This window comes from Crassostrea angulata, chromosome 7 (assembly GCF_025612915.1).
Source record: "Crassostrea angulata isolate pt1a10 chromosome 7, ASM2561291v2, whole genome shotgun sequence".
NCBI lineage: Eukaryota > Metazoa > Mollusca > Bivalvia > Ostreida > Ostreidae > Magallana > Magallana angulata.
This window is the reverse complement of record NC_069117.1, coordinates 37,771,105-37,796,268: the sequence shown is the minus strand read 5'-3', so window position 1 is coordinate 37,796,268 and position 25,164 is coordinate 37,771,105. Positions and strand designations below refer to the sequence as shown.

Genomic DNA, 25,164 nt, shown 5'->3' with positions numbered 1-25,164 from the left:
TATAAAAGTAAAGTTCATACATTCTGTGAAGGAAGCAATCAGTGAAGAAAACATTTGGAACATCCGATGACCCAAGTCACCAGCTGAGGTTCATGTTGAACATCCATCGCAACTTCTCGGGTCTTTCCCGCAGAGCAAGGAAAAAAATTCTCGAATGTATTAAATGTATACAGGCGTCCATGACAACCCCCCTTTTTATAAAACTCCATATAAATCCAACACATATTGCGGCCTGTTGATATGTGTGGTAGACTTCATTAAACTCAATGATATACATGTATTCTAAAATGTACCACAGAAGTGACATACAAGGCTGTCATGCCAATACTTATTTTAATGGGAAGTGACTCCATTTTGTATAAAATTCTATATGGTAGCGTTACATGTATAATATATAGACCTATATACAATCACAAGTGACATGCAAATGGTTATCTGTATTTAAGAATAACCTATAGTGCAAACATTGAGATAAAGTACAAAATTAAATGAACCAATCACCCTAAAGTTTTGCAGAAACTATCCTTATAATGCCTTCCTTGTCTGAATATGAAATACTTGGTACCATTCAAATTTAAAGACGTAACAATCATTTATTCTCAAATAAAAAAGTACAGTGTATTTGTAAAAATTTGTCACTCGGACATCAGAACAAAAAAATTCTATGTATGTAATGAATATACATACTAGACAATCTCAAATCAAATTCTTCATCAGATACACCCGTATCGAAACAAACTCTGTAAATCACATTTATACTGTTAAAGTTCATATAAAAATATATGGTCCAGTTGAATGGTTTCCAAGGAAATCCAAATTCCTTTCAAGTTCCTCCTGCCCTTGGTTTTAAGCAGACTGACTTATATGCTTGTACTGGTATTTTGTAACCAGTTTGTACCCAACACAACATCCACCTATCATCTGGTCAGTTTCCAAATTGCAGCAATTGAAGATGTCTTTGCACATCTGTAATATAAAATATAAAAGCCTCATCAAAGTCAGCAGGTCAACTACATATACTGTAAATAACTTATATTACGCTAGTACTTAATTCCGCGGCCCCACTGGTTTGTATCAAATCGCGAGAATATAAAATCGCGAACGTGGAACTTTGCCATTTATTTCATATAGTTCTCAACTCCCAGAAAATAATAAGGAGATTTTAAAATCCGCGAAGGGTGCTTTTCGCGATTTCATGCGAAAAATAAACTCCTCATGTTTAATTAGGAATTCACAGTAAACAATAACACACAACCAATTTCAGTATTTCCAAGAATCCAGCATCACCAATTCAACATCTGAAGATGAACCTTTTAATATCTTAATATGGATTACTACTTCATTCCAAATCTTACCCACGGATGTGAACAGTGGTAAATACTGAAGAACACTCTCACTTACCCATGCCTGGCGGAGCGTAGCCGCGCCCCTTGGGAAGCTTCAGACTTGGATCTACTGTCTCCATGATTCCTCTTCCTCTCCCACTTATCTCTATAACACAAAATTCAATACATCTTTTTTCCAGATAAACGCATCAATGGTTTTTGCAACTGATTTTCATTACCAGTTAAAACACAATAATTTAACTGATTCCATGACACTTTAGAATATAAGTAAAAAGGAACTTAAAAATGCTCTTGATTCACAATTTTATACCTTTACTACATGTACTAAGTATTGTAAAAGCAGAGGAAAAACTTGAAAGAATGGCCATCTTGAGAAAAATACATGTCAATTAAAATGTTTCATAAAAAATATGATAAATTAAAGAATGGCATATTTTGATTATTTTACTTCTGCACGTAGAGAATCTTGAGCTGTGCTTCAACACCAATTAGAACTTTGCCGTTTGTTTATTGGTCCTTTTAAACAAATTTACCTCTCTGAGGCTGTGTCATGGGACTGATGACTCTCTGTTGCTGGGGTACTGGGTTCCTGACGGGCTGTTCCATCCGGCTGAACCCTGGAGGCACAGAAGAGCCGTTTTGTGGGTTGGATATCGTAGTGTTTTGTAGACTCTGTGAAATGCTGCTCATTGACTGAAAATTTAAAAACAAACTACGTTTTATTTCAATAAATAATGTATGCTTTTAGGCCTTCTTTTATATCAACAATGGCAAGTTCATAGAGGAGCAGCAAGTATTTTTCTTGCATTTCATACTCACTGGCTTAGATGGTTCATCTTTGACCCAGGATGCTGGGGGGACAGGTGCTGAACTTGGATCAGGAGCCATAGCTCGTCCAGCAAACTTTTGTCCAGCTTAATCAAAATCAATAGTAAACTCTGAATCGTTCACAAATAGTAGTTCAAACATTTCTGTTAACATCAGATGTATTATGGTTCAAAAAAATAATAAGCCCCCTGAAAATCAAATTTGAAATTGTGTTGAAAAGACAGTATAATATTCACACTAAACATAAAGATTATAATACCAACCTTGTTTCACATAGAATTCAGATTCAGAGAGACAGCCTTATGTTAAGAAATCTTACCTGGGGGCTGAGAGTGACTGAGAGGAACTCCTCGTCCGATGCCGACCCCCTTCACTCCTGCCCCTCGCCCAAGCCCGGGAAAATCCCCTGCACTGGCAGTGAAACCACCGAGAGGAATTCCAGCCACTCCTCCCATTCCTCGTCCCAGGGATGGAAACTCAGACTGGGTAGATTTTGGGGGTGGAGGGTTGGCAGGAATAGGCTGGCCAGACCACATGCCTCGCCCCATACTTGGGGCCTGGGGTTTCTGTTGTTCTGCCCATGGATCCTTGGGTGCAGGGGCCATGTTAACTAGAAAAATATACAGAAACATAGAATCATACATGAAAAGACCTGCATACTGGCAGGTATTTATGTTACATTTAAGCAGCACACTGCTTTACCTGGGATATGAGGACGTCTAAGAGAAGTGATAGACCCAACATCGTCTTCATCACTTTCATCAGAGATGTCATCTTTAAAGTTTTTCTACCAAAATCAAAACATATAACCTCATTAAATAACACATCTGTCAAAGTAATTTGAGACACAGAGAGGTACTGCTTTGCAAGCAACACCACATGAACATGAATAAAGTATAGCTCATTACTGAGGAAGCATAGCACCAACACATAACTAAACCATCATACCTTGGCCAGGGCACTATAACTGTTGGTCTGCCTTGTGGGGGGCATCTGGTTTCTCTGGACCTGGGGAGGAGCTCTGACCTTCATTGAGGAGGGGGGCAGGGCGACAACGGGATTGTCCGGGCGTGCAGGAAGGTGTCTTTCTGTCAGCTCAATTTTCAATAAACCACATAAGCTGTCTGACATTGCGTATCTGTTTGAATAATAAAAAAAATATGTCTACCGTACATTATACTTCATATGTTAGGTGATTTCAGTTTGATAAACTCAAACTTGTGCAACAAAAGAAAAAATCATTTGTTTTCCATTTTACACTTTTTACAAGGTGTGTTTTATTCTACATGAAACTTACGAGTATCTCTGAATGATGCCCAGCGAGCAGTATTTACACTCCAGTTCCTCATGGTAGTCACACCTAAAACAAAACACATTTCACTAACTACAACCAATTAACATGATCCAATTTTTCTTCCTTTAATAAATAGCTTATATTTTTAAACAAAGGTCCAAGAATCCAACAAAAATGTGATGATATTGATGATAAAATTCAGCTCAGTAAAAGAATAAAGGGAAATAAAACCCACCTTGTTTTTGGTTCATAGTCCCATGAGCTTGAGGTCAGCATTTCAATGACCCGGGTCTTGGAGACAGACTTGCCGATATGATGATATAGGTCGGTGACCATGCCCTCCAGTTCATACACTTTCCTCAAACGGTTGGGGATACCTAGGCATGCTCTTCCATGAATCCATTCCAAGCAATACGTGGTCTCTTTTATATCATTACCCTGTTGAAGTATGAATTAAAAAATGAATATTTTATAAGGAAACAAGAGGCCCAGGGGCCACATCCCTCACCTGAGTAACAATAGCCATAACTCTGATCAAATCAGCATTACAGTATCAAAATATCTTGACAACTAAGTACAGTAGGTCTTGCACAAAAGTTAAACAAAGTGCCAATTTTTATCCAATAATTTTTATGGTATATACCAAGTATTTGTGAAAATATGGTAAATACCAAGTATTTGTGAAAATATTTTTCTCTATTCCTATTCAAAAATCCCCCTCTGTGGTCCTACTTTTCTCCAGAAAATCATGGTTTGATCAAATTTTAATCTGCACAACAAGTTTTAGCATGTTGGCTGGATAATTTTTCAGAAGATTTTTCTCTATATCTTCTGATTTAAATTTTGACCCCACCCCATTATGTCCCTTCATACCCCCAGGACCATAATTTGAACAAATTTAAACCTAACTACCTGAGGATGCTTCCACACAAGTTTAAGCTTTTCTGGCCTAGTCGTTTTTGAGAAAAGGAGAAGAAGATTTTTAAAGATTTTCCCTATATATTCCTTTGAAACAAGAATAGAATTCCTGGGTCCCCCGCCGGTCAAGCAGTATACTAGTATCGACCAAGGCTGATTTAGGAACTTGACCAAGGTATTAGTGGTATAAACATTTGGTATAAATTTAATGAAAATCCGTCAAAATTTGTAGGCATGAGAGCACTTACAAGGTCAATTTTTGGATAAAACGGAGTCATTATTGGGGTCAAAGTCCCATAACTCCAACAAAAAGAATCGACTAATGCTGATTTTCGAACTTGACCAAGGTAATACTGGTATAAACATTTGGTATAAATTTAATGAAAATCCATCAAAATTTGTAGGCATGAGAGCGCTTACGCAAAAATTGTGTGACGGACGGAAACACGGACGCACAGACACACGGACGGACGCCCGGCATTTCTATGTCCCTGCTCTGCGTTGCGGCGGGGGACAAAAAAATTCTCTCATTGTGACCCCATCATATCTCTAGGGAACATGATTTGAATTTAGGATGCTTCCACACAAGTTTCAGCTTTTCTGGCAAAATTGTTTATAAGAAGACTTTCAAAAATATCAACAAATTTTCAATAATTCTAAATCATCTCCCCTTTAAAAAGGTGTGGCCCTGCATTTGAACAAACCTGAATCCCTTGAATTGATGCTTTGTGCCAAGTTTTAATTGAAATCGACTAGGTAGTTCTGGAGAAGATGAAAATGTGAAAAGTTTATGATAATGGTGCTAACAATAAAGACACCAGACAATAGACAAATCTTGATCAGAAAACCTCACTTGAGCCTTTGCCTCGGTTGAGCTAAAAATAAAGAGGATGTCAATTTTCCAACGTAAAAAAAAATTAGAATAACATATTCTGTAGTAACACACCAAAAAATTAACACCAATACCAACCAGACAATACAAGGGAGGGTACTCCGGCTTCTCTCCATTAGGATTCACAAAATTTTCCAGTTGAATCCATAGTCCTCTGTAATTGGAGTCAGCATTCTCAAAATTCTCCATAGGAATCTTGTGATAGTCTTCACCTTTAAACAAAATTGAATGTTCAAAGTACAAATGAAGATTGAGATATGTTGACGTTGTAATATGACAGGGAAGTGATTAGCAGAGAGAGAGGAGGAAATTAGCAGTCTGTCAGTTTCAGGTCTGCACTGATCTCACAAATGGCCTTTTTGACTTTTTAAATTTGTTAAAATCAGTGTTTCTGTTGAAAAATCCCAACCCTGTTAAGGGAAAACATACCAGTGATTTAAATATTTTACTTTAATCAAATTAGAGAAGTTCTTACTTTTCTCTTTGCATGCTCCTCTGTAGCCCATAGGAATTCTACCTGTAAACAGATGAGCTTCCATTTTTAACAATGTTTATATTTGTGATAAATTTTATATTTGTGATAAGTTTAGAAGACCTAAACGAACCCGGCAGCACCTATACCTCACATGAACATTTTGGGCTTATACTTTTTTAAATACTAAAATGCATGGTATTTTTAGATTTTACTATAACACATCAGATCAAACATAACAAATAACCTTTGTTGGTAGATAAATAGCGGCCAAACAAGATGTTGATGCACATTTTAAACAAATCACGTCTGAAACCATGAAAAAGATTTCCACGGAATAAGTGAAGTAAATATAAGTTAGCTTCATATATGCAATCCACACAAAAGAAAAAACATGTATGTACAAACCTGCCTCAATGAACCTGTGTAGTTTTTTACTAATCCCCCGTTTAATGCTGTACTCAATCACTCCGATCTCTGCTGGCAGGTAATGGCCATCATCTGTCACACATAGAGTCTGGAAGTTTATCAGGTAAAACACCTCATTGGCTATGGCTGAAAAACAAAGTTTACTTTGGAAAAGTATGCAAACAATCTATCATTTCATTAAAACAGTTGTACTGCTACAGCCTACACATGATTATAACTTTTTTAAATGCAACCCTCGTTACATTTTTTACATACTCCATTTTTTCATTAAATAAAGGTTTTATTCCTTCATATCAACATTGTAACAGAATAGGAGGCTGACCACAACTAGGCTCCAACCCAAAACCCTTCATTTTAAATCCAACTGTGAACACTTTATCAACAGAGCTAAAGGGTTACCCAACTTATTAACAGTGCTAGTAGAAGCTTGGCGTTACTGAGCCTATAATATACACACTATCCATTTATACATGTGTACATGTAAACACTTTTATTAAAGTTTTGTTTCTGAACAAATGGTATGTTACTGTCTTATGAATTGCCCAAGTCTTTAGAAGGCAGACTTACCTTCCCCTGGGGGCCACTTTTCACAGACAGCCTTTCTCTCTTTCTGTCTCTGTTGTTCTGTTTCTGCATCATGGTCTACCCGCTCCTATATATAAGTCAATAATAAAGAGCCTCAATCAAAATAATCTTTGCTTGCCCTTAGCCAGCAAAATCAAGATTGACTCAAATTGTCTGACTCAAATTGTTTAATATTTCCGTTTTAAATGTATTCCATTATTTTATTTTTTTTTAACAAAAAAAATGGTTGACAATCATTCAAATCTTCATAACTCAATCTTGAGATGTTATTACATTACAGGTCTCTTCAAATCAAAACCCCTCTCATATCTTTTACTGTCTTAATCTTATTAACAGGACAAAGCATCCTTCTATTGCTAGGCAAAACTGAGGTCACACCATAAAACTTGTTTATTAGTCATGTAACTTGTTTTCAATGACATTTTTTTGATCTTCAGAAATAGTTTCTCTGGTTTCAATTATGACATGTAATTTTCACTTTTTCAATGCAATGCATTAAAGCAAAGCTAGACAAATTACACGACACCGAGCAATTTCTAAGTCCTGACCTCCTCTTTGCCTGCAATTGAAAGAAAAAATTCCCATCCGGCTAATGATTGCAGTATTAATTTCAAGACAGGTATTAAAACAGATGATTTAGAGAAGAGTCTTGTAACATAGCATCTGCCCGACTTGTGGCATGCCAGCAAACTGACATCAAGCTAGTTTTATAATTTGTAAATGTATATTTAGAGGCAAGTAATAAATAATAAACTAATTGATACAGCAACCTAGTAAGTATCTTTTGTGCACGCGGATGGTGTGTTAGTTTCATAGTCTAAGATCCATATGCTGCAGAGTTACATTCCCATAAGATTATGTTATACCCTAAGTAGCATACTTTGCTATGACAATACACATACGGAGAGCAGTTGTCCTTGATTATCCATTCGGAAACGGTCACCCTCGACTCCTTTCATTTGTTTCTTGCATTCTTTGGCCTTTCTTTCATAGATTGCCTTGTCTTTCTCGGGTAAAGCCTAATACAAAATTTAAATTTGAAAAAGTCATGAATTAAGAATTTCAGAAGTCAAATCATTCATACACAACTAAATACATAAAAAAATAACTTTCTGTTTATTATAAGTACCTTCCATCGTGGATGGGCAATGGGAACCAAATCTTGAATACCATTTGGGAACACACGCCCTTCCTTTCTGAGAGCTGGTTCTATATCCTTCATAAAAAAATAAAATGCATTTCTGGCAGGTTTCTTTGGCATGATGCTCTACTGAAGAAAATACACTTTTGCACATAAACTCGTGGTTTTCTAAATTGGAGCACCTGACATTCGCGGGAAATAGATTTAGATTTTTACATTTTTGTGTACATCGATCCCGATCCGATTTCATAGCTTAGTTTCACACAAGGATCAGGCAATTACTGATTACTTAGACATAAATAGTATACGAATGAAACTATAAAAAACACCGAAACCATATTGACTTGATATTTACAGTGGGTGGAATTGCCAAACATCTGAACCTAGCAAAAACCATCTGCGAATCTATAGACCCTAGACCCGGGTAGGGGGGGGGGGGTCGAAATTCGAACAGTGAATTTTTTATATATTTTTTTTTTTACATTCTATTTTATTTCATTTTCCTGAAAAATGTTAAATAAATGCTTACATGCTCGCATTCAACTATATTCAGAGTCACGGCCTGCTTATATTGAAGTTTTCTACAAGAAAACAACACCACCCCCCCCCTCAAAATGAACACAAATAAACAATTGCCCCTCCCCTTTCCAACAAACACAATACGAAATTATCACTAGGACCCCCTCCCACTTCTAAAAAAAATACTTGATCCAACCATGAAGCTTGAAAACTCAAATGACAAAGGACAAGGGCGGATCTATAGTACTGCATACAAGTACAACATGTAAATACATTTTAGGGAGTGTACGTTCAGTTTATGGGTGTGGGGTGGAGTCATCAACGATTTAAAATAACTTACATTTTGGTGAGGTAAAATGGTATATAATATGATATACATGTAGTACTTGCTACAACATTCCTAACCCCATTTAACAAACAATAAAAAAAAAACCCCAAAATTAAGAGAACCAAACAGAATTTACAACCTAGTAAACGAATTATATGATGGAGATGAATCATACAGGAAGTAACCAGGACGTGTTTTGGCCCACCATCCTCATTTGCTTGCGTCTAGATGAAGAACTAATTCTAGTAGCACCGTGTCGGTCTTGTAAAACTTTTGAACCTTTTTCAAATGATGTGAACAAATTTTATTCTATAAATCGTATGATATACAAATTAAGGTTCAGTAAACTAAACTTGACACTCTCAACTTTTCAAACTTTTAACATTAAAAAACAATATTGAACTATATATTTATACATATTGTTCTTTTAGAAAATTATTATGAATTGAATATTTGTGCTAGTGTATCTTAATTTGTCGTTTGATTTTCGTTTTTAAAGAAAATCGTTTTCAGTAAAGATTAAATGAATATTCATCGGGCGATTTATACACGGCTTTTTGTAAGTGGAACAAGGAAAAACTAATCAATAAAAATCGTTTACTTATTTCATGAATTTATAATACATAATCAATACAAAAATTTTGACCTGTATAAGCAAAGCACGTGATGATCGAGAAAGGAAGTGAATTTTCAAAGTAATTAACCCTGATCAAGAATTCGCCCGAGATGTCGCCATTATGTGACCTTTTGTGCAAGGGTTGAATTTTTACACCTTAACAAATTAACATAAGTACTGACTGACAATCGGTGATGGATCCCTGTAAATCACATACCTTTTAGATTTAGCAAAAATATTCTCTGTGACTTACATGCCATAAAAAAAGTTTTTACAAATATGTGGTCTACCATATTCAAGTTATACACAAGCAACGCATTGCATAGCCGACGGTTTTAAATTGCTTTTTAAAAATAAAGTTCTGTTAACTCCTCATATCACATATACTTGTTTCTGTAATAAATGTTCATATTCTCAGTATATATTTTAACGTTTATTATTCTATTAGGTGTAAACTTCTATTCTAGAAACAACCGTCTGTGTCTCTAGTATAAAAAGTACCCATAAACTGAGAAAATTCTGTCATTTATATCCTGTTTGTACAGTACCACCATTCTAGTCTTTTTTACAACAGCAGTAGCTTCTGAATATCATCGTAGCGTATACTGATGTGATACTTTATAATATTTCATAAGAATATGTATATAAAAGAATCAGTAGGTAAATATCACTGGTATTATAAACAAGTAAATCGTTACCTCAATCTGAATTTACCTTATCTGGAAAAAGCAATTTGAAATTTCTCTATTTTCAATGCTACAACACCTTTTTACATACTTAACGTAAGCAAAAAAGATGACATTTGATTTATTAATTCTTTTTCAAACACCTATACATGTTACAAATTCAATTAGTATGTTAATCATATTAAAATATTAAAAGAACACCTTGATTTTCATATTAGTCATTCACTGATTTAAAATTGGAATTCGAAACAAACGTCGGAAGCAAGAGTCAAATGCATTGATTAATAGGTGTGTATTATTTCTATATATATTTGTTTCTTGCTGAATTATAGAGATGGCGCGTGTTAAAAGTTGTTTTTTTTCTTTTCAAAAAGTCCGTAAAAACAAAATTATACAATTCTTGCTCTAGATATACTGGTGTTCAGTTTTTGTCATTTTTCGAAGCTTTAGCGTGCGACTATTAATGTAGTTATGATCATCGATGGATGTAATTAAGACATTTGTTAGGCATATTAATGACATGCACTCGTCGGAGATGCCAGTAAACCATTAGAAACATGCTGCCAATTAAGCTTTTCAATGATTCTAATTAACATATATAGTACGTCGTTCGTCTGTTAAGAAACTTCTCTTCGATTCGTCCCCTTGGGGAGGCCCCTTTTCGTGAGCATTTGTAGATGAATTAATCGCGAGTCAAAAAAACACGATACTTAACAGAATAGCAAGACCCCGGATGCGCATTTGTTTATTTTGCGTGGAACATTTGCCATGGAGGGACATATATTCGTGGCGATTTTTGTCTTATTTTGTGGGGAGTTCCAGTTATCTGTATCACAGGAAGTGCAGCTTCTTGGACCAGCTAATTTAGAGAGTAAGTGCCAAAGCATTAAACTGATTTTCAGTGATGATCTTTTCCCCCCGCATTTTTTTTTTTTAGATTTTTTCTTATATGATAACATAGTACATCATGTATGTGAGATTTATATTATTGTATATAGTGAAACTTGGATAGAAGTTTTAAGAATTTATTTTTGTGCATGCATTAGCTCTTAATTGCCCTTGTCAAATACCAAATTGTAAGAAAGTATAATTAATTCCGACGGTTTTTTTTAAACATCTAGGCGAGATAATTAAGTTTTCATATCAAATATTGGCAATTCTTCTGAATTAATATTTGTTTTCATTTGAAAAATCAATCGATGAATTTTTTGTTCGTATCTCAATAAATGTTTAAGTCTTTGATGACAATCGATTTGGAATTTTTTGAAAAAAAAGAGCAAGATTTCTTTGCCAAATTCTCATTCCAACTTCCCCCTTTTAATAGTATGCAAATTTTATGTCACGACAAATTACCAAACATTATCTAGCCGATGTCCAACCACAAATCTTGAGATTACATCACTTCTGTCACCAATGAACGCGTTTTAATTAAGGTGTATATTTGCTAACTATTCTATAGGAGACAAACAAAACTTGCATGGATAAATCGTTACATCCTAAGTTCTAAAGAACTTTTAAAAATTTGAGTATAAAGGGTCATTTAATATGTGCATTTCAATGCACGCGTACGATGGATTGGTACTAGCATTATCAATGCCGCCGTCCAAAATAATATATGGTCATATATTTATATATATATAACCAAATCAGTAAAGATTAACAATTGGATATATAAATCAATAGAGAAAAAATGATTTCTTTATAAGTCACATAAAAAATCAAAAGTAAAGGAAAAAAAAGAGAAGATTTTATTTTGATATAGTCTGCGTGGTGATGTAAATGAAAAAAAAAATATCTGTATGAAAATTAGTTATTTTGCCAATGGCCAAGTGTTGCTTGCCTAAAAACAACATAAATCATGATAGGGCCTTAGTAAACATGGACATTAATTCAATTTTGTCTGGTTTGCAGCTTTGAACAGGGAGGTTCGGAGACACCTTCTGTCAACCATTACTAGAGAGTTGTCGACCGTGAAGCAGATGATAGATTCCATGCAGCCAAAGATGGCCGACTGTCAGAATAAGACACACGCGCTGATGGGGGACTGTATCCACTGTGTCAACGACTTATGTCAGAACAGGTTATAATAAATACCTCCTATGTATGTACTCACGCCCCCATCACAATATCAGTGTGCAAGATGAATGATATATGGGAAAGGAAGGGGGGGGGGGGGGTAGTTTTGCGATTTTCCTTAACATCTTCTTAATCTGTAAGATATTAAGATTTCTTTTGAAATTAGGAAATGAATCCAAACTGTAAACCCGGGTTGGTAGAAAATTCGTTTCTTACCAGAAATAAATACAATCACATTTATCTATTACATATACTAAATTTGTGTAGAACTGTTAGTCGATGACCTAGTACTAGCCGATATTGTAGAAAAAGAAATATATGTGAAGTTCACTTTAAGTGTCAATAGTACTTAGTTTACTAATCGCTCATAAAAGTTTGAATAGCGATTGAAAAAGTGTTAAGTGCTAAATACTTGTTCAAGGAATTTAAAGTGCTAAATACTTATGATGTTCAAGGAATTTAACCGTGTTCATGATATAACTGAAAGAAATCGTGCATGTCTGCATGAATATGCAAAATTTAATTAAAGCCAATCCGTGACAGTACAAACCGGTTCTCGTGACCACTGAGTCAGTAAATTCATACATACAGATAAAAACATAACTACTACCAAATGAACTGTCCAAATAATTTCAGTCATCGACTCATTATCATGTCTATCAGTACAAGTCTTTCTGTTTGCAGCTTACATCACCCGACTTTTAATAAGACCAATTAATTGTAATGAAATATCACTCGACTTGATAAGAATAACAAAAACATTAATATTGATAGTAGTAATGCGATACGTATTGACTGATCGGTCGATGATTTGGGTTTCAGGATCCGGAAGTGTCGAGGAAGCGCCAAAGTTTTACTTCCCGCCTCAGGGGGCGTTTCGGTCTCCAATCACCAGAACGAGGCTGGCGAATCCACCGTCACCATCTGCAGCATCCTCCAAGACAACTCCAGGTCCTGTCAGACGATCATGAACCCCGATGGCATCATGGTGTCCTCCATTTCTAATATGGGGAACACCTTGCAGGTATAAGCGAGAGCATCTTGCAAAGCATTCCAACCTTCCTAATTCGTAAAATATATCATTTTTGCTGACGGAACTCTAAATCGAACACTGAAGAATTCCACAATTACGAGAAAAACAGAGCAATATTTCTGACGTTTATGTTCATCACAGAACATTTTTTGATAGGTTTGAACCAACTTGGCTATAAATTTTATTTTTTAAAATGTGCACTACGAGTTGGTTTAATGGTATTCAAAGGACAAAAACTGCTTTTATTCATAACTTCGCAAAAAAGTTTTACCGAGTAAAACATTCAACTGTTTGATATGCATATTTTTCTCAACAAAATAAAGAACTAAAAACAATAGAAATGATGATGATGAAGAAACAAAACCACAAAAAACAATACACCTTTACGCTTCCAAGGAAAGTGTAGCATTTAATTGAATCAGAAACGCCTTTTCCCAGCAAAACAAATGACAATTAAAATTTATCACCTGCATTTCTGGAGAAGGTGCAGAAACCACCAACTTTAAATAAAAAAAAACCCACTTCGCTTAATTTCGTATAAACAATTACATATTAATGCGTAGTTTAATTAAACGGGAAAAGGAGATTATGAAATACTTAATTTATCTAGTTCTTGTTTTCTTATGTAGGTCCATCTGCACGGAGCTGTGAATGACCTTGGAGGAAATGTGGGCACATTCATCAACGGGATGCAAACGTTCATTGGGGGGTTCAGTCCCTCTAGCTCCTCCCTCAACGCCTCAGAGTGGCAGGCCCTCCAACGGGCCGGGGAACAATACGGACAAATAGCGACGGAAATAGGACAACAGGTAACGTCTCTTCTCGATTAATGAAAAATACATGTCCTTACAAAAGACATTCATTTCTCTGTTAAAAAAAGTTCACGGTTTTTTTCACGGTACATAGATGTGAAATGTGCATGCGCAATATTTTGTTTTCTTAATCCGGTAAACTTACAATAAAATACAACAAAAGTCATTTCTTATCCTTTATGCTGCAACGGCATCAATAAGAGTTTACAAATTCACAATTCCTGCTTACATGACTGTATGTTATATTACCGATCCTTTGTTTCAGATGGCACAAGAGTTTACAAATTCACAATTCCTGCTTACAGTACTGTATATTATATTACCGACCCTTTGTTTCAGATGGCACAAGAGTTTACAAATTCTTAATCCCTGCTTACATGACTGTATGTTATATTACCGATCCTTTGTTTCAGATGGAACAGATGGGCAGGAACATGGAGCACTCAATGAACAACTTTGCTCAACAGATGAACCATGGAATGAACCAGATGGCCGTCGGAATGACTGACATGTTCAACAATATGGCCAACAGCTTTGGACAATGGCAAGTTCCCAACCAACCAATCAACGTGCCTAGTGTTGTCAACATCCAATCCCAGGTCCCTAGCAACACCCAGAGTGTCGTCAACATCAACTCAAACGTGGGAGGATTTGAGGCCCCTGTTGTTCAGAACCCCATGAATTTCCAGTCGTTTGACATGCAAATGCCCGCATTTCCATCCGTCGTCAACTTGAATTCTCAAATTCACACACAGAATAACATTCCGGCTTCTCAAAACATGTACCACAATTCCCTGCCGGCTTCCGCTTCAAGCGTCGTCAGGGTGAACAACAATGTGGTCCATCAGACCAACAGCAATGTCCCACATGTGGTAAACATCAACACCCACATCAAGAACAAAAACGGCAAAACGAAACGTAAACATAACGTGAACGTCAACATGGGGAACTCTTTCGGCGCATTCGACGGAAACGCATTCGCCGCAAGCATCAACAATCACATCGCCAATGTATTCAGTACGTAAAGTCAATTAGTTTTGATGGCTTCCTTTTCTTTTCTTTACAGATTGAATAAAATTAATAGAATCCAACAATGTTTTCTTTACACTTTTCAGGCAATATTTTCGGGAGAAAAAAGCGAGCAGCGACCACCACCACAACCACAACGACGGCGGCTCCAGGTTTGAGCCGATTCCGGGTATCCAGCAGACGATCACGAAGAAGGAAATCCAAATCCAGTCGAAAAGGCACTACAACTACCACAACTGCCGCACCAATGAGTTCCACTTCCAAGACTATCGCGGCACCAAGCACCACTCCGGCCCCCATCATCAAAACCAAGGCGGATCAGATCGTGTCTCAACTGGAGCAAAGCTTTGCTGACCGGTTCACGCAGCCAAGCAAGGAAACACCCAAGGTATACCCACATTCTGTCATGATTACTTCATTTATAGCCAAACTTCGCTTTCTATCAGGTGGATAAAAATCGTTGAGAGAATTGAGGATCTTGTTTATCTCTTTGTTTTGCATAGGAAACCACAGTTTTCATTGAACCACCGAAGACATCCGAACTTTCGTTTGATCCCGAGGTCATTACGCAGAAAATCGGAACCACTGAAAGAATAGCCAACTCGCATGACGACTCCCCCGCCCTGCAGGCGTTACTGGGGGTGATCCTACCGGACGATGCTTACGGTTTTCCCATCGAGGTCCCCACGACCACCACCGAGAGTCCGATCACACCCCTCAGTCTGGGTATAAAGGACCTGTTCAAGTCCATCACTGTACCCCCCAGCGTCCAGAGCGCCGCGGATGTTGCTGACTGCGGGACCATTGTGATTGACCCAGACTCCTGTGTCAAGTATAAGTCACAGTGTGCCACATGTGCCCAGTATATCGACAAAAACAAGGGGGACATTCTCAAAAGAGGTAAAAAATTATAACTTTTTTTCAGTGATGAAAAATTTAGATTTCATCTTCATAAATTCTCATCTTTTTTGAAAAATACATTATTATAGAATTATTATAACAAACGATAAACTACTCAAAAATATACTGTAGTGTTGAAAAAAAAACTGAATAATTTTTTCACTAATTCTGATTATATATACAAAACCATATTGTGACAAATCATATGTTTAGAACGTACGCTTCATAAGACAAGGACAGTTCAACCGTGCTCCGTGTAAAAGTCATTGGGTCGAGTTTGAGTGATTGCCAATTACACCGTTGACAAAATACCTATTTTATTCTAATCAATTCGAATGCGTATAACAAATTCGTATGACAATTAGTATCATATCGTGTCGCTTAATTATTGCTGCCAAAATGATATTTCATTCTCTATTGTCAAAAATCCACACACTCTTGTATAATTAAGCAGGGTGGAGTTAATATACAAGCGACTATGCAGGTTGTTAGTGATTTAAAACTAAAATTTTTGATATATTTGGCAATGGATGTGTGCAATTTTTAATTTGCAATAAATGTTGTTTCTTATTTGAACAGTGTGTGGTGACAAAATAGTGAAAAATGGGAACAAACTCACAGAAAAACTGGATAAACTGAACGAAGTGTACAATCAGGTGATCGCCTCGTCAAATCTCCTCACAAAGGTGAGAGGCGTAATGTTTTCCATGTTTCTTTTTTGTTTAAAAAAATATTTCTCTTCACTTCAAACGTTGAATTACATAGTGTTAACTATTATTTGTCTCTGTCTGACTTCGGACAGCTAATTAAAACAAGGTAAAGTCGTAATTAACCGACTTTTAAAAAAATGTCAATTTTAAACTAACGTTATTTTCTTCGGAATTTTATTCCATTGCAATATAGCTGAAGAATATGTTATCACGGTTGTTGTTTAGTTTGTGGAGGGAAAAAAATCAAATATACGCAACAAAAGTAATAGTAAACATTTTTTTCAACGAATTCGGTGTCTTATTTAACTTGTGCGATCGGGTTCGAAATAATAAACATTCTGTTTTGCAGTGCATGTATTATATTAGCATTTTCTAATCACGTTTTCTTGGGCTTTATTTTGTAGGTTGAATTTCAGGAGTCCAAGATCGACTCTACCACCCTGTCCGTTACCGGAGTACAGATCACAGCTTTAATAAGAGGCGAACCTCTCCGCTTCTCCGCAAAGGCGCCTTTGTTCGTGTTCGATATGGCGAAAACTGCCAAAACGTTATCTAAGCAGATTTGGCAATATTGGTCCCCAAGCACAAGTAAAAAGCCATAGAGTACGTCAAGACATCAAGGGGAGCATGCGCAGACTGTATGTGTGTGACGATGTACGGAAAGGAGATTGGTAGTCGCTTTGTACAGCACAGAGACGCTTGTCTTCATAGAATGCTCGGGTCTTGGGACTATTTATTTATCAAGTATTATAAATGTACAGCAAGAAGAAAGAAACGTTGAATGTGAAAGAAAGGTTTTGTTATTGTTTTCATGTTTATTTATTTCATATGTTGAAACTACTTGTAATAAAAAGAATACCTTACCTTACCTCTTGTTATTTTATCAACGAAAGCAATCGGGTATTTCGTGTCATGTAGAAAAAGTGATACATAATACATTTACTGTACATGAATTCAATTTGTCCAGGGAGCAAAGCAGCTTAAGAACTAACTTTCAATCAAAACTACCAACGCCAACAATTGTTTGTTATTAAATTAATAGCCAATATCTTTAATTCTAATTCGAATACTTCTTTCTAGAAATCAAAATTGGACTGCTGAAATATTTTGGCTTATGTAATTCAATTGTCTACTGTCAGCGGGGTATAATACGTATCTTAAAACACACTCTAAAAAAATACAAGAATTGAAATAAACAGTGTGGATAATATTTTTTTTTTATTTTTTAGCAAAGAATCACAGAACCACTTCTCCACCCCGTGACCCTTTAGCATACTCCCCCCCCCCCAAAAAAAAAGAAACAAAAAACAAAAACCCAAACAACAACAAACAAAAACCAATACGATTCAAATTAAAATCTCATTTTTTTATATGCTCTATTCAGAACATTCTTTAAAATGCAGATAGATGTTAAAGAAAATATAAACTGCATGCCTCTAGATCTCATAATCGGAAACAAGAATACAGTTCAAGGGACACTACCACTGCTGTTCTTATCATTTCTATTGACAGTGTTTATCGTAAGCTTTTTTTGGCATTATCATTATGACCGATCGACAGTTGCGTCACAGTTAATCCCCGCTTAAACAACCTAAAAACAGCAGAATGGTGCCAAAAATGACTGATGCGGGAACTTTTTAATGGGAGTTTTAACAAGAGGAACAAACTTCAATTAATTTCATGTTGTCTTCTTGATTTTCATGGTTACCATATATATATATTATATCATAAAACTAGTTACAACATGACCAATCAATGTATTAGTTTCAAATACCCAATGTACTTTTTCCAGGTAAAGTACTACTATAAAGAACTAATTATCATGAGTCTTATACTTAATTTCAAATTATAAAAGGGTTCTAAATATACTCAATATTGTAACCATTTGATTTCCATCTTCCAAATACATGTAAGGTTCCTTTTGAATGCCATCGTTATCTTCGAACATGTATACATGTATGTATCGACAACAGACGGTAGATGTAGATAACGCATGTACTCAGGGAGTCCTATAATCGCCATGGTAATACTTTTTAAAAATATTCCTTATCATCTACTTTTCCTGCTCGACGGAGGCCATTCTGACCTGCCATTTATTTGATGAGCGTTGTTGCCAACACGTTGCCAAGACAGCAAAATTGATGGTGAAGTGACAGTTTCCCGAATAATTCAAACAGAACTAAGGAATTAACCAAACATGGCGTCCACGTTTTCAGTTCTGGATTATTGCTTGTTTGTTGCCGTACTTTTGGTGTCTGCAGTAGTAGGACTCTATTATTTTCTAAAAGAGAAATTTGGGAAAAAAGAGATGACGTCAGACGACCTGCTGATGGGAGGGCGGGAAATGAGTGTGTTTCCGGTTGCCATGTCTCTTGTTGCTAGCTATATGTCTGCGATTACTGTTTTAGGTAAGGTATACGACATAAATTCGATCAAATGAAGTAAGCTTAACAGGGCTGGATGTTGTGGCCATTTTTAGTCTATAATGATATCCTTTAGAGCTTTGAATAAAGACATAGGAAAATATTTTAAATTTTGAAACAAAAATATGTTGCTTTTTTCTTTACTAAATGGAGGCCAAAAATATCATATTCAAAATCTTATGGTAGATTTGGTGGGTAGTTTGTTGACCATCCAGCCTTCTTAAAAACCACATCAATAAAATGCATGAAAAAAGAAAGTTATGGATGAGCCTTCCAAGAGTCTCACCATCATCTACTTTGCGTTTTCAGGTGTACCCACAGAGATGTACGTGTATGGTACAGAATACTATCTGGTGGGATTTTCCGGGTTACTTACCTATCCTGCCACCTGTTTTGTTTTTCTTCCATTTTTTCACGGCTTAGGACTAACTAGTGCCTATCAAGTAAGCCTTAAGAAGATTACAGTTCTTTGCAAGTACATGTACTATCAAACAACTGTTTTTTCAATTAGCTACTTGTATTTACTGCCTTAGTAACATTTCAAGATAATGATTTGCCCATCACTGGTTTTTTTTTAATTTAAAATTTGACAATAAACTTTGTTCTTAAAATTTCCTTTTGTAGAACACATAATCTGCCTTAACTTCCTATGATTTTACTTAAGAGTAGTTAAGATCTGTCATTTTCATTTTTTGTCTCCGTTATCATGGCAACGAATGTGCAATTATTCAACAGACTGCAAATCATTTTTTTTATTGCCAAGCTTTTAATTGTAAAATGTGAAATAAACTTCATACAGTAAAATTGGAGATGAATGTATGGACGAACTTGTAATAACTTCAGCCACACTCTTAAAACATTTCAGTATCTTGAGCTCCGGTTTAACAGATGGACGAGGTGCCTAGCTTCCTTCGTCTTTGTCATTGAAATGGTGAGTACAACAAGACCTTGCTCAAAAAGATATTTTCTAAAGTCCTCTTACAAATAAGAATTCAACATTTTTTTCTTTTACAGATACTGTACATGGCTGTAGTTTTATATGCACCTGCTCTTGCCCTAAACCAAGGTTAGAAAAAAATTATACATTTGAAAGTGTTTATGCGCATGCACCATTACTGCGGGATAGATACATTAAAAGAATTTATTGGTATTGAAAGTATTATCCATATCGACTATGTACTTCCTCTCCTTTTGATTGGTAGAAAATATATATAAATTATATCCATAATATAATGCTATAGTACAGATCATGTGTAGATGTCTCACATACGTGTATGTTGAACAAAATAATAAGAGGGTACAGTGCAATATAAAATCATTGTCGTCGTAATTGTCATCGTTATAACTTAAAAATTTTAAATGAAAAGCAAAAGTTTTAGTTCAAACATTGCTGATTTCTCCTCTTGTTCTGCTTTCCTCAGTAACCGGGCTGTCCCTGTGGGGATCCATTGTCAGTGTGGGGGTAGTGGTGACCTTCTATACCTCACTGGTAAGCCTCCACTGTTCATAAACTAGTATCCGACGTTTTTCCTATAAAAAAAAACACCATTTTGCTATACCATTTATATATATTTGCATTTCCATTGTTCTTTTCCACTGTAAGCCCATACGGAGGAGCTGCAATTATTTCTCTATAATCGCAATTGCTCTGTCAGTATACTATGACGTCATAAATGTGTAACGTTATATATACTTTTCCATGACGTTATAGATTTAAACCACTATACTATACATCATGTGTTTTTCTCCAACTCGATTAAAATTGACGTATTTACATGTAATATTAAAACATGTTTATGATAACATTTTAAAGGAATTACTGTTATAACATATCATTGATTCTGTTAACAAATCTATGTGAATTAAAAAGATACATTACAGTCTGAATGTTTACTTTTGAAGTAATAGCTAAATGTCAAGGTCTAGGCTAATACAGGGCAAATATAAGTAATAAACAACGATTATTTAGTGAACATGGCGTTATGAATAGCAACTGCTCTGCTGGCATATTTTCCATGATGCGCTAGCGCGCATCATGGAATATGCCAACAGAGCAATTGCTATTCATAACGCCATGTTCACTAAATAACGTTGTTTATTTCTTAAGTATTTGGTAGCATCGATTATTATTATCGTTAATATGTTGAATTATAAGTATACTTTTTGTGAAAAACACAAAATAACCATTAAAAAGACATACAGATGCGTGAATTTAACAACAATTAAATAAAACGTGATCCTTAAAAATAAAGCACACCGTATGTTTGCAGGGTGGACTACGGGCCGTGTTGTGGACAGACACGTTTCAGACGTTCGTTGTTGTAGGGGGCCTCATTGGTATCATCGTGATGGGCTGTAACAGACTGGGAGGGATGGGAGAGGTGTGGCGGATCTCACAGGAGGGGCAAAGAATTCAGTTCTTTGAGTAGGTCATAACTATCAAACACTTTTGAAAAAATCTTTGAAAATGAATTTTTAATACGTCATTTTAATGATAATTTAATTCACAAATTTTGGATTTTAATATAATTAAATTATTATAATTTCAGTTTTGACTTCAGTCCTTTTAAGCGGTGCACATTTTGGGGGCTGATTGTTGGAAGTTTTATTGGTCAGCTGACTATTTATGGATCTAGTCAGACCATGTTACAGCGTTACATGAGCATAAGTAGTGTCCGCAAATCACAAATGTACGTGACTTCCAGTTTCCGTCGCTCTTTCGCAAAGTCCCAACTCTCAACCTTTTTAACTTTAAGGACCAGTGAAACTTTCTAATATTTTTAAACAATGATGCAAATATCAGAATGATTTTCAGTTTTGTTCTATTTTTAATAGATAAAAAGAGAAATTGAATTGTAATCTTGATATTGAATATCAATATAGTTTACTAGTTTTCATAAACAATACATACAATTATTTCTTTTTCAGTGCCCTCTTTGTAAGCTTGCCCACAACAATACTACTTATAACATTAGTGTGTATCGCTGGCCTCGTTATATACGCCACTTACCACGCATGTGATCCCTTAATAGACGGAAAAATCATTTCTAGAGACCAGGTATAGAATTCACCCTAAAAAAAATTTTGTCGCTTAAAAATATAAAAAAAACAAACAAAACGAAAAAACAAAGCCAAAATCCCTCTGAACACAATTTGATTCTTTCTCCAGCTGTTGCCATACTACGTCATGGAGGCCCTCGGGGAAATCCCAGGTGTTCCCGGAATCTTCGTAGCCTGTATATTCAGTGCCTCCCTAAGGTAAATCATCATTGAAAAGTTTTAAAATGCGCTAATAAATTTTATTCATAGGTAAGCTGAACTGTTTGATTAAAATACTGTTGATTATAGTTTAGCTAAAAAGTTTGATTACAAATATTGTTAATTATGGTTTCAAAACAGGTACATCTTATCCGCCCTGTATTATAAAGGATATAAATTAAATACACTATATTGAAGATAAGCGAAGCAGATGCCTCAGGTCTCGGCAAAACAGTTTGAATAAAAAATTGTTGATTCTGGTTTTAGCTTAACATTTTGAGTACATGTAACAAAATTGTTGTTTATGATTTTTGCTATTCATATAGTTGTTTATAGGTTTTTTTCTATTGTTGCTTATGGTTTCTGCTTTGTTTGTCGTGGGTATCAGCTCTAATATTTGTTTTGTTTACTGGCATTTTTTTATGATTTCCGCTATTGTTGTTTGTTGATTTCGACTTCTGTTGTTGATAACTAATGATACAGTTGTAAATGGTTTCTCCTCAGTTCTATTTCTTCCTGTTTGAATGCTGTCTCCATCACCGTCCTAGAGGACCTAGTTAAGCCCGCCATGGAATACTTCGACAAGACCATGACCACCAAAACAGAGGCAAGGTTGGCCAAACTGTTAGGTGGGGCTCTCATGCTAAATACAGCAAAATGATATAGAACTACAAGTTTCTTCACACTATTTGTAAACTACATGGTTATTTTCTATGTTAACTATTACAGGAATTTTTAGTGGAGGGCTGGTGATCGCTTTTGCATTCCTCTGTACGATTCTTGGATCAACTGTCTTGCAGGTACCATAAAGCTTTAAAAGAAAAATTTTGATCAATGATAAATGGGATTTCAAACCTCCATTGATGTAAAATTTGATAAAGCATAACGTTTGCTAATTGTTAAGTTACCTTTTTGATGAAAACTTTCACTAATTAGCAAACAACATTTAATTTATCTAGATAATGATCAGTGTGTTTGGACTGGCGGGCGGACCTTTACTTGGTGTTATTGTGATGGGAATGTTCTTTCCCTGTGTTAACGGAGCTGTGAGTTGCTTTAAAAATACCTTCAGATTAAAATCAAACTTAGTTTTACGTTTAGGTATAGGAAATCTATGAATATATAATCTATTTGACACCAGGGTGCCCTGGCTGGTTTGGTTATCAGTACTGGGGTGATGTTCTGGATTGTAATTGGTTCATTTGTGTATGACGTCCCAATGCCCGTACTTCCGTTTTCGACAGACGGTTGTGCAGCTGATGACAGCACAGTCTCCTACGTTTACAATGCATTCACCACACACATAATGGATCTCAGTCACGTGGTCGAAATCCCAGTCACATCAACGCTTGCACCATGGATAGAATGGTAACTACAGAACCACAATCGATTTCTTCAAGTTACAGTATTTATTCTTGTCGACAAAATCTAGGGTCAAATATAATAGTGGTGTCCCGTATTTGCAATGAATAAATCTAAATCAATTGCAAAGTACATATTAAGTGTTTTTTAGCTCTAAGTTTCTAACAGTACACAGTATAATTGATGTGCCTATATTTGTTGTGGTCGTCAGGTCCGGCTTTAAGCAGATATACAGTATCTCGTTCTTGTGGTATCCCACGGTGGCGCTCTGTGTAGCCCTGGTGGTCGGGATCCTCGTCAGCTGTATCACTGGTCAGTTACCGTTAATGATGATATTAAAAACAATCAATTATCTTTAAAAAGAACCTTTTAATGACAGTGTTATGCCTCATTTGTGGCAAAAAATATGTTTGCACACATATGTATATCTTCTTGTGTATCAAGCAAACCAGCATAGCATATAAAAATTCTCTTGTTTGCTAGCTGCAGAACTGTAGCTCTCCGGGGAAAAATATTGACAGACCGGTCTGTCAATATTTTTTTTCCCGGAGAGCTACAGTTCTGCAGTTACTCGTTTGCGTACATTATAAATAATTTGATTTTGACGATTAATCAAAACTTATTTGATGAACAATTTCTTTAACAACGTCATAGGTTGGACGAAAAAGCCGACAAGCCCAAGATTTGTGTATCCAACTGCAGCCAAATTTTGTTGCTGTCTTCCTTACAAAGCAAGGCGAGGGTGTGACCGACTTTTCACATATGTAAGTACACAAGCAAGAGAAGAAAAACGCCTTTTTTGCTACTATAGAGTCACAACTTTATTGCTACTTAAGACAGTTTTGGCTTAGAACGTTCAAGTAACTTTTTTCTGTATCTTTAGAATGTTTTGGCCGCGGGAGGAGAGGAGCTGTTGACAGACGACGATGAGGAAGAAGAAATCCACTCTTCAAACTCGATGAAAAAATGTTCCCGGGAAACAGCCAAACTTCTTCCTTCGGACAAAAATCGAATGGACAGCTTCGAAGCAGAATTGGACGATAACACAGCTGTGTGAAGCAAGGTGTTTCCTCAACAAAAGTCTGACGTCACAAACCACAAAATGCAGTGCTTGAAGCTGCAATTATTATTATATTGTTTTAACGTATGCAAGGACATTGAACATTTTTTTGTATTTTGTTTTTGTATAATCACTGACCTGTTATCTATGACCTGCGTTTAATTTAATTGATTTGAGTCTTAGATTGTCCCCTAATTAGTAGCCTGTGGGAGAAGAATGAGGGATGGGGGGATAACAGATGTGGCCATTTTGCCAGAATAATAGATTTTCCTCAAACTACATCTAATTTTGATAGTCTTTATTTACGACATCTTGCAGCACAAATTTAATTAAATGTTTCAATGAAGTGTCATCAACCATCTGAAATAAATTTTATCTCTGGCAGTGATGATTTTTAATAATACATGTAATAAAGATTTTTAGAATTATCTAGAATTTTTTTGCTGC

General features: G+C 35.8%; 2 protein-coding genes across 2 annotated transcripts; one reads left to right on the top strand and one right to left on the bottom strand.

Moving 5' to 3' along the window:
• Positions 1-628: 628 nt before the first annotated feature.
• LOC128157210 (protein maelstrom homolog) lies at positions 629-8,122 on the bottom strand. Its single transcript, XM_052819656.1, has 15 exons — positions 7,894-8,122; positions 7,667-7,783; positions 6,747-6,831; positions 6,159-6,305; positions 5,754-5,795; positions 5,357-5,490; positions 3,704-3,906; positions 3,472-3,534; positions 3,123-3,312; positions 2,877-2,961; positions 2,494-2,784; positions 2,166-2,260; positions 1,880-2,039; positions 1,402-1,491; positions 629-966 (listed from the first exon to the last, which is right to left on the bottom strand). Exons 1-15 carry the CDS (start codon positions 8,023-8,025, stop codon positions 926-928), a joined length of 1,875 nt encoding a protein of 624 aa, XP_052675616.1. The 5' UTR covers positions 8,026-8,122; the 3' UTR covers positions 629-925.
• Positions 8,123-10,758: 2,636 nt separating this feature from the next.
• Positions 10,759-25,145, top strand: LOC128155765 (uncharacterized). The gene is made up of 25 exons (XM_052817618.1): positions 10,759-10,925; positions 11,966-12,134; positions 12,953-13,154; positions 13,793-13,972; positions 14,389-14,992; positions 15,091-15,392; positions 15,508-15,904; positions 16,484-16,590; positions 17,019-17,202; positions 18,831-19,022; positions 19,347-19,480; positions 19,903-19,968; positions 20,052-20,103; positions 20,459-20,526; positions 21,308-21,462; positions 21,587-21,727; positions 21,966-22,095; positions 22,207-22,295; positions 22,800-22,924; positions 23,025-23,095; positions 23,255-23,341; positions 23,437-23,663; positions 23,869-23,969; positions 24,312-24,421; positions 24,541-25,145. The coding sequence occupies exons 1-25, from the start codon at positions 10,823-10,825 to the stop codon at positions 24,712-24,714; spliced, it is 4,170 nt and encodes a 1,389-aa protein (XP_052673578.1). The 5' UTR covers positions 10,759-10,822; the 3' UTR covers positions 24,715-25,145.
• The last annotated feature ends 19 nt before the right edge of the window (positions 25,146-25,164 follow it).

Excerpts from the sequence above, each read along its gene's own strand:
- LOC128155765 (XM_052817618.1), top strand. The coding sequence starts at position 10,823 with ATGGAGGGACATATATTCGTGGCGATTTTTGTCTTATTTTGTGGGGAG. Across the intron at positions 10,926-11,965 it reads TGGACCAGCTAATTTAGAGA|CTTTGAACAGGGAGGTTCGG; the intron begins GTAAGTGCCAAA and ends TCTGGTTTGCAG. Across the intron at positions 22,096-22,206 it reads AAATCATTTCTAGAGACCAG|CTGTTGCCATACTACGTCAT; the intron begins GTATAGAATTCA and ends TTCTTTCTCCAG.
- LOC128157210 (XM_052819656.1), bottom strand. The coding sequence starts at position 8,025 with ATGCCAAAGAAACCTGCCAGAAATGCATTTTATTTTTTTATGAAGGAT. Across the intron at positions 6,832-7,666 it reads ATCAAGGACAACTGCTCTCC|GAGCGGGTAGACCATGATGC; the intron begins GTATGTGTATTG and ends ACTTATATATAG. Across the intron at positions 1,492-1,879 it reads CATGACACAGCCTCAGAGAG|AGATAAGTGGGAGAGGAAGA; the intron begins GTAAATTTGTTT and ends TTTGTGTTATAG.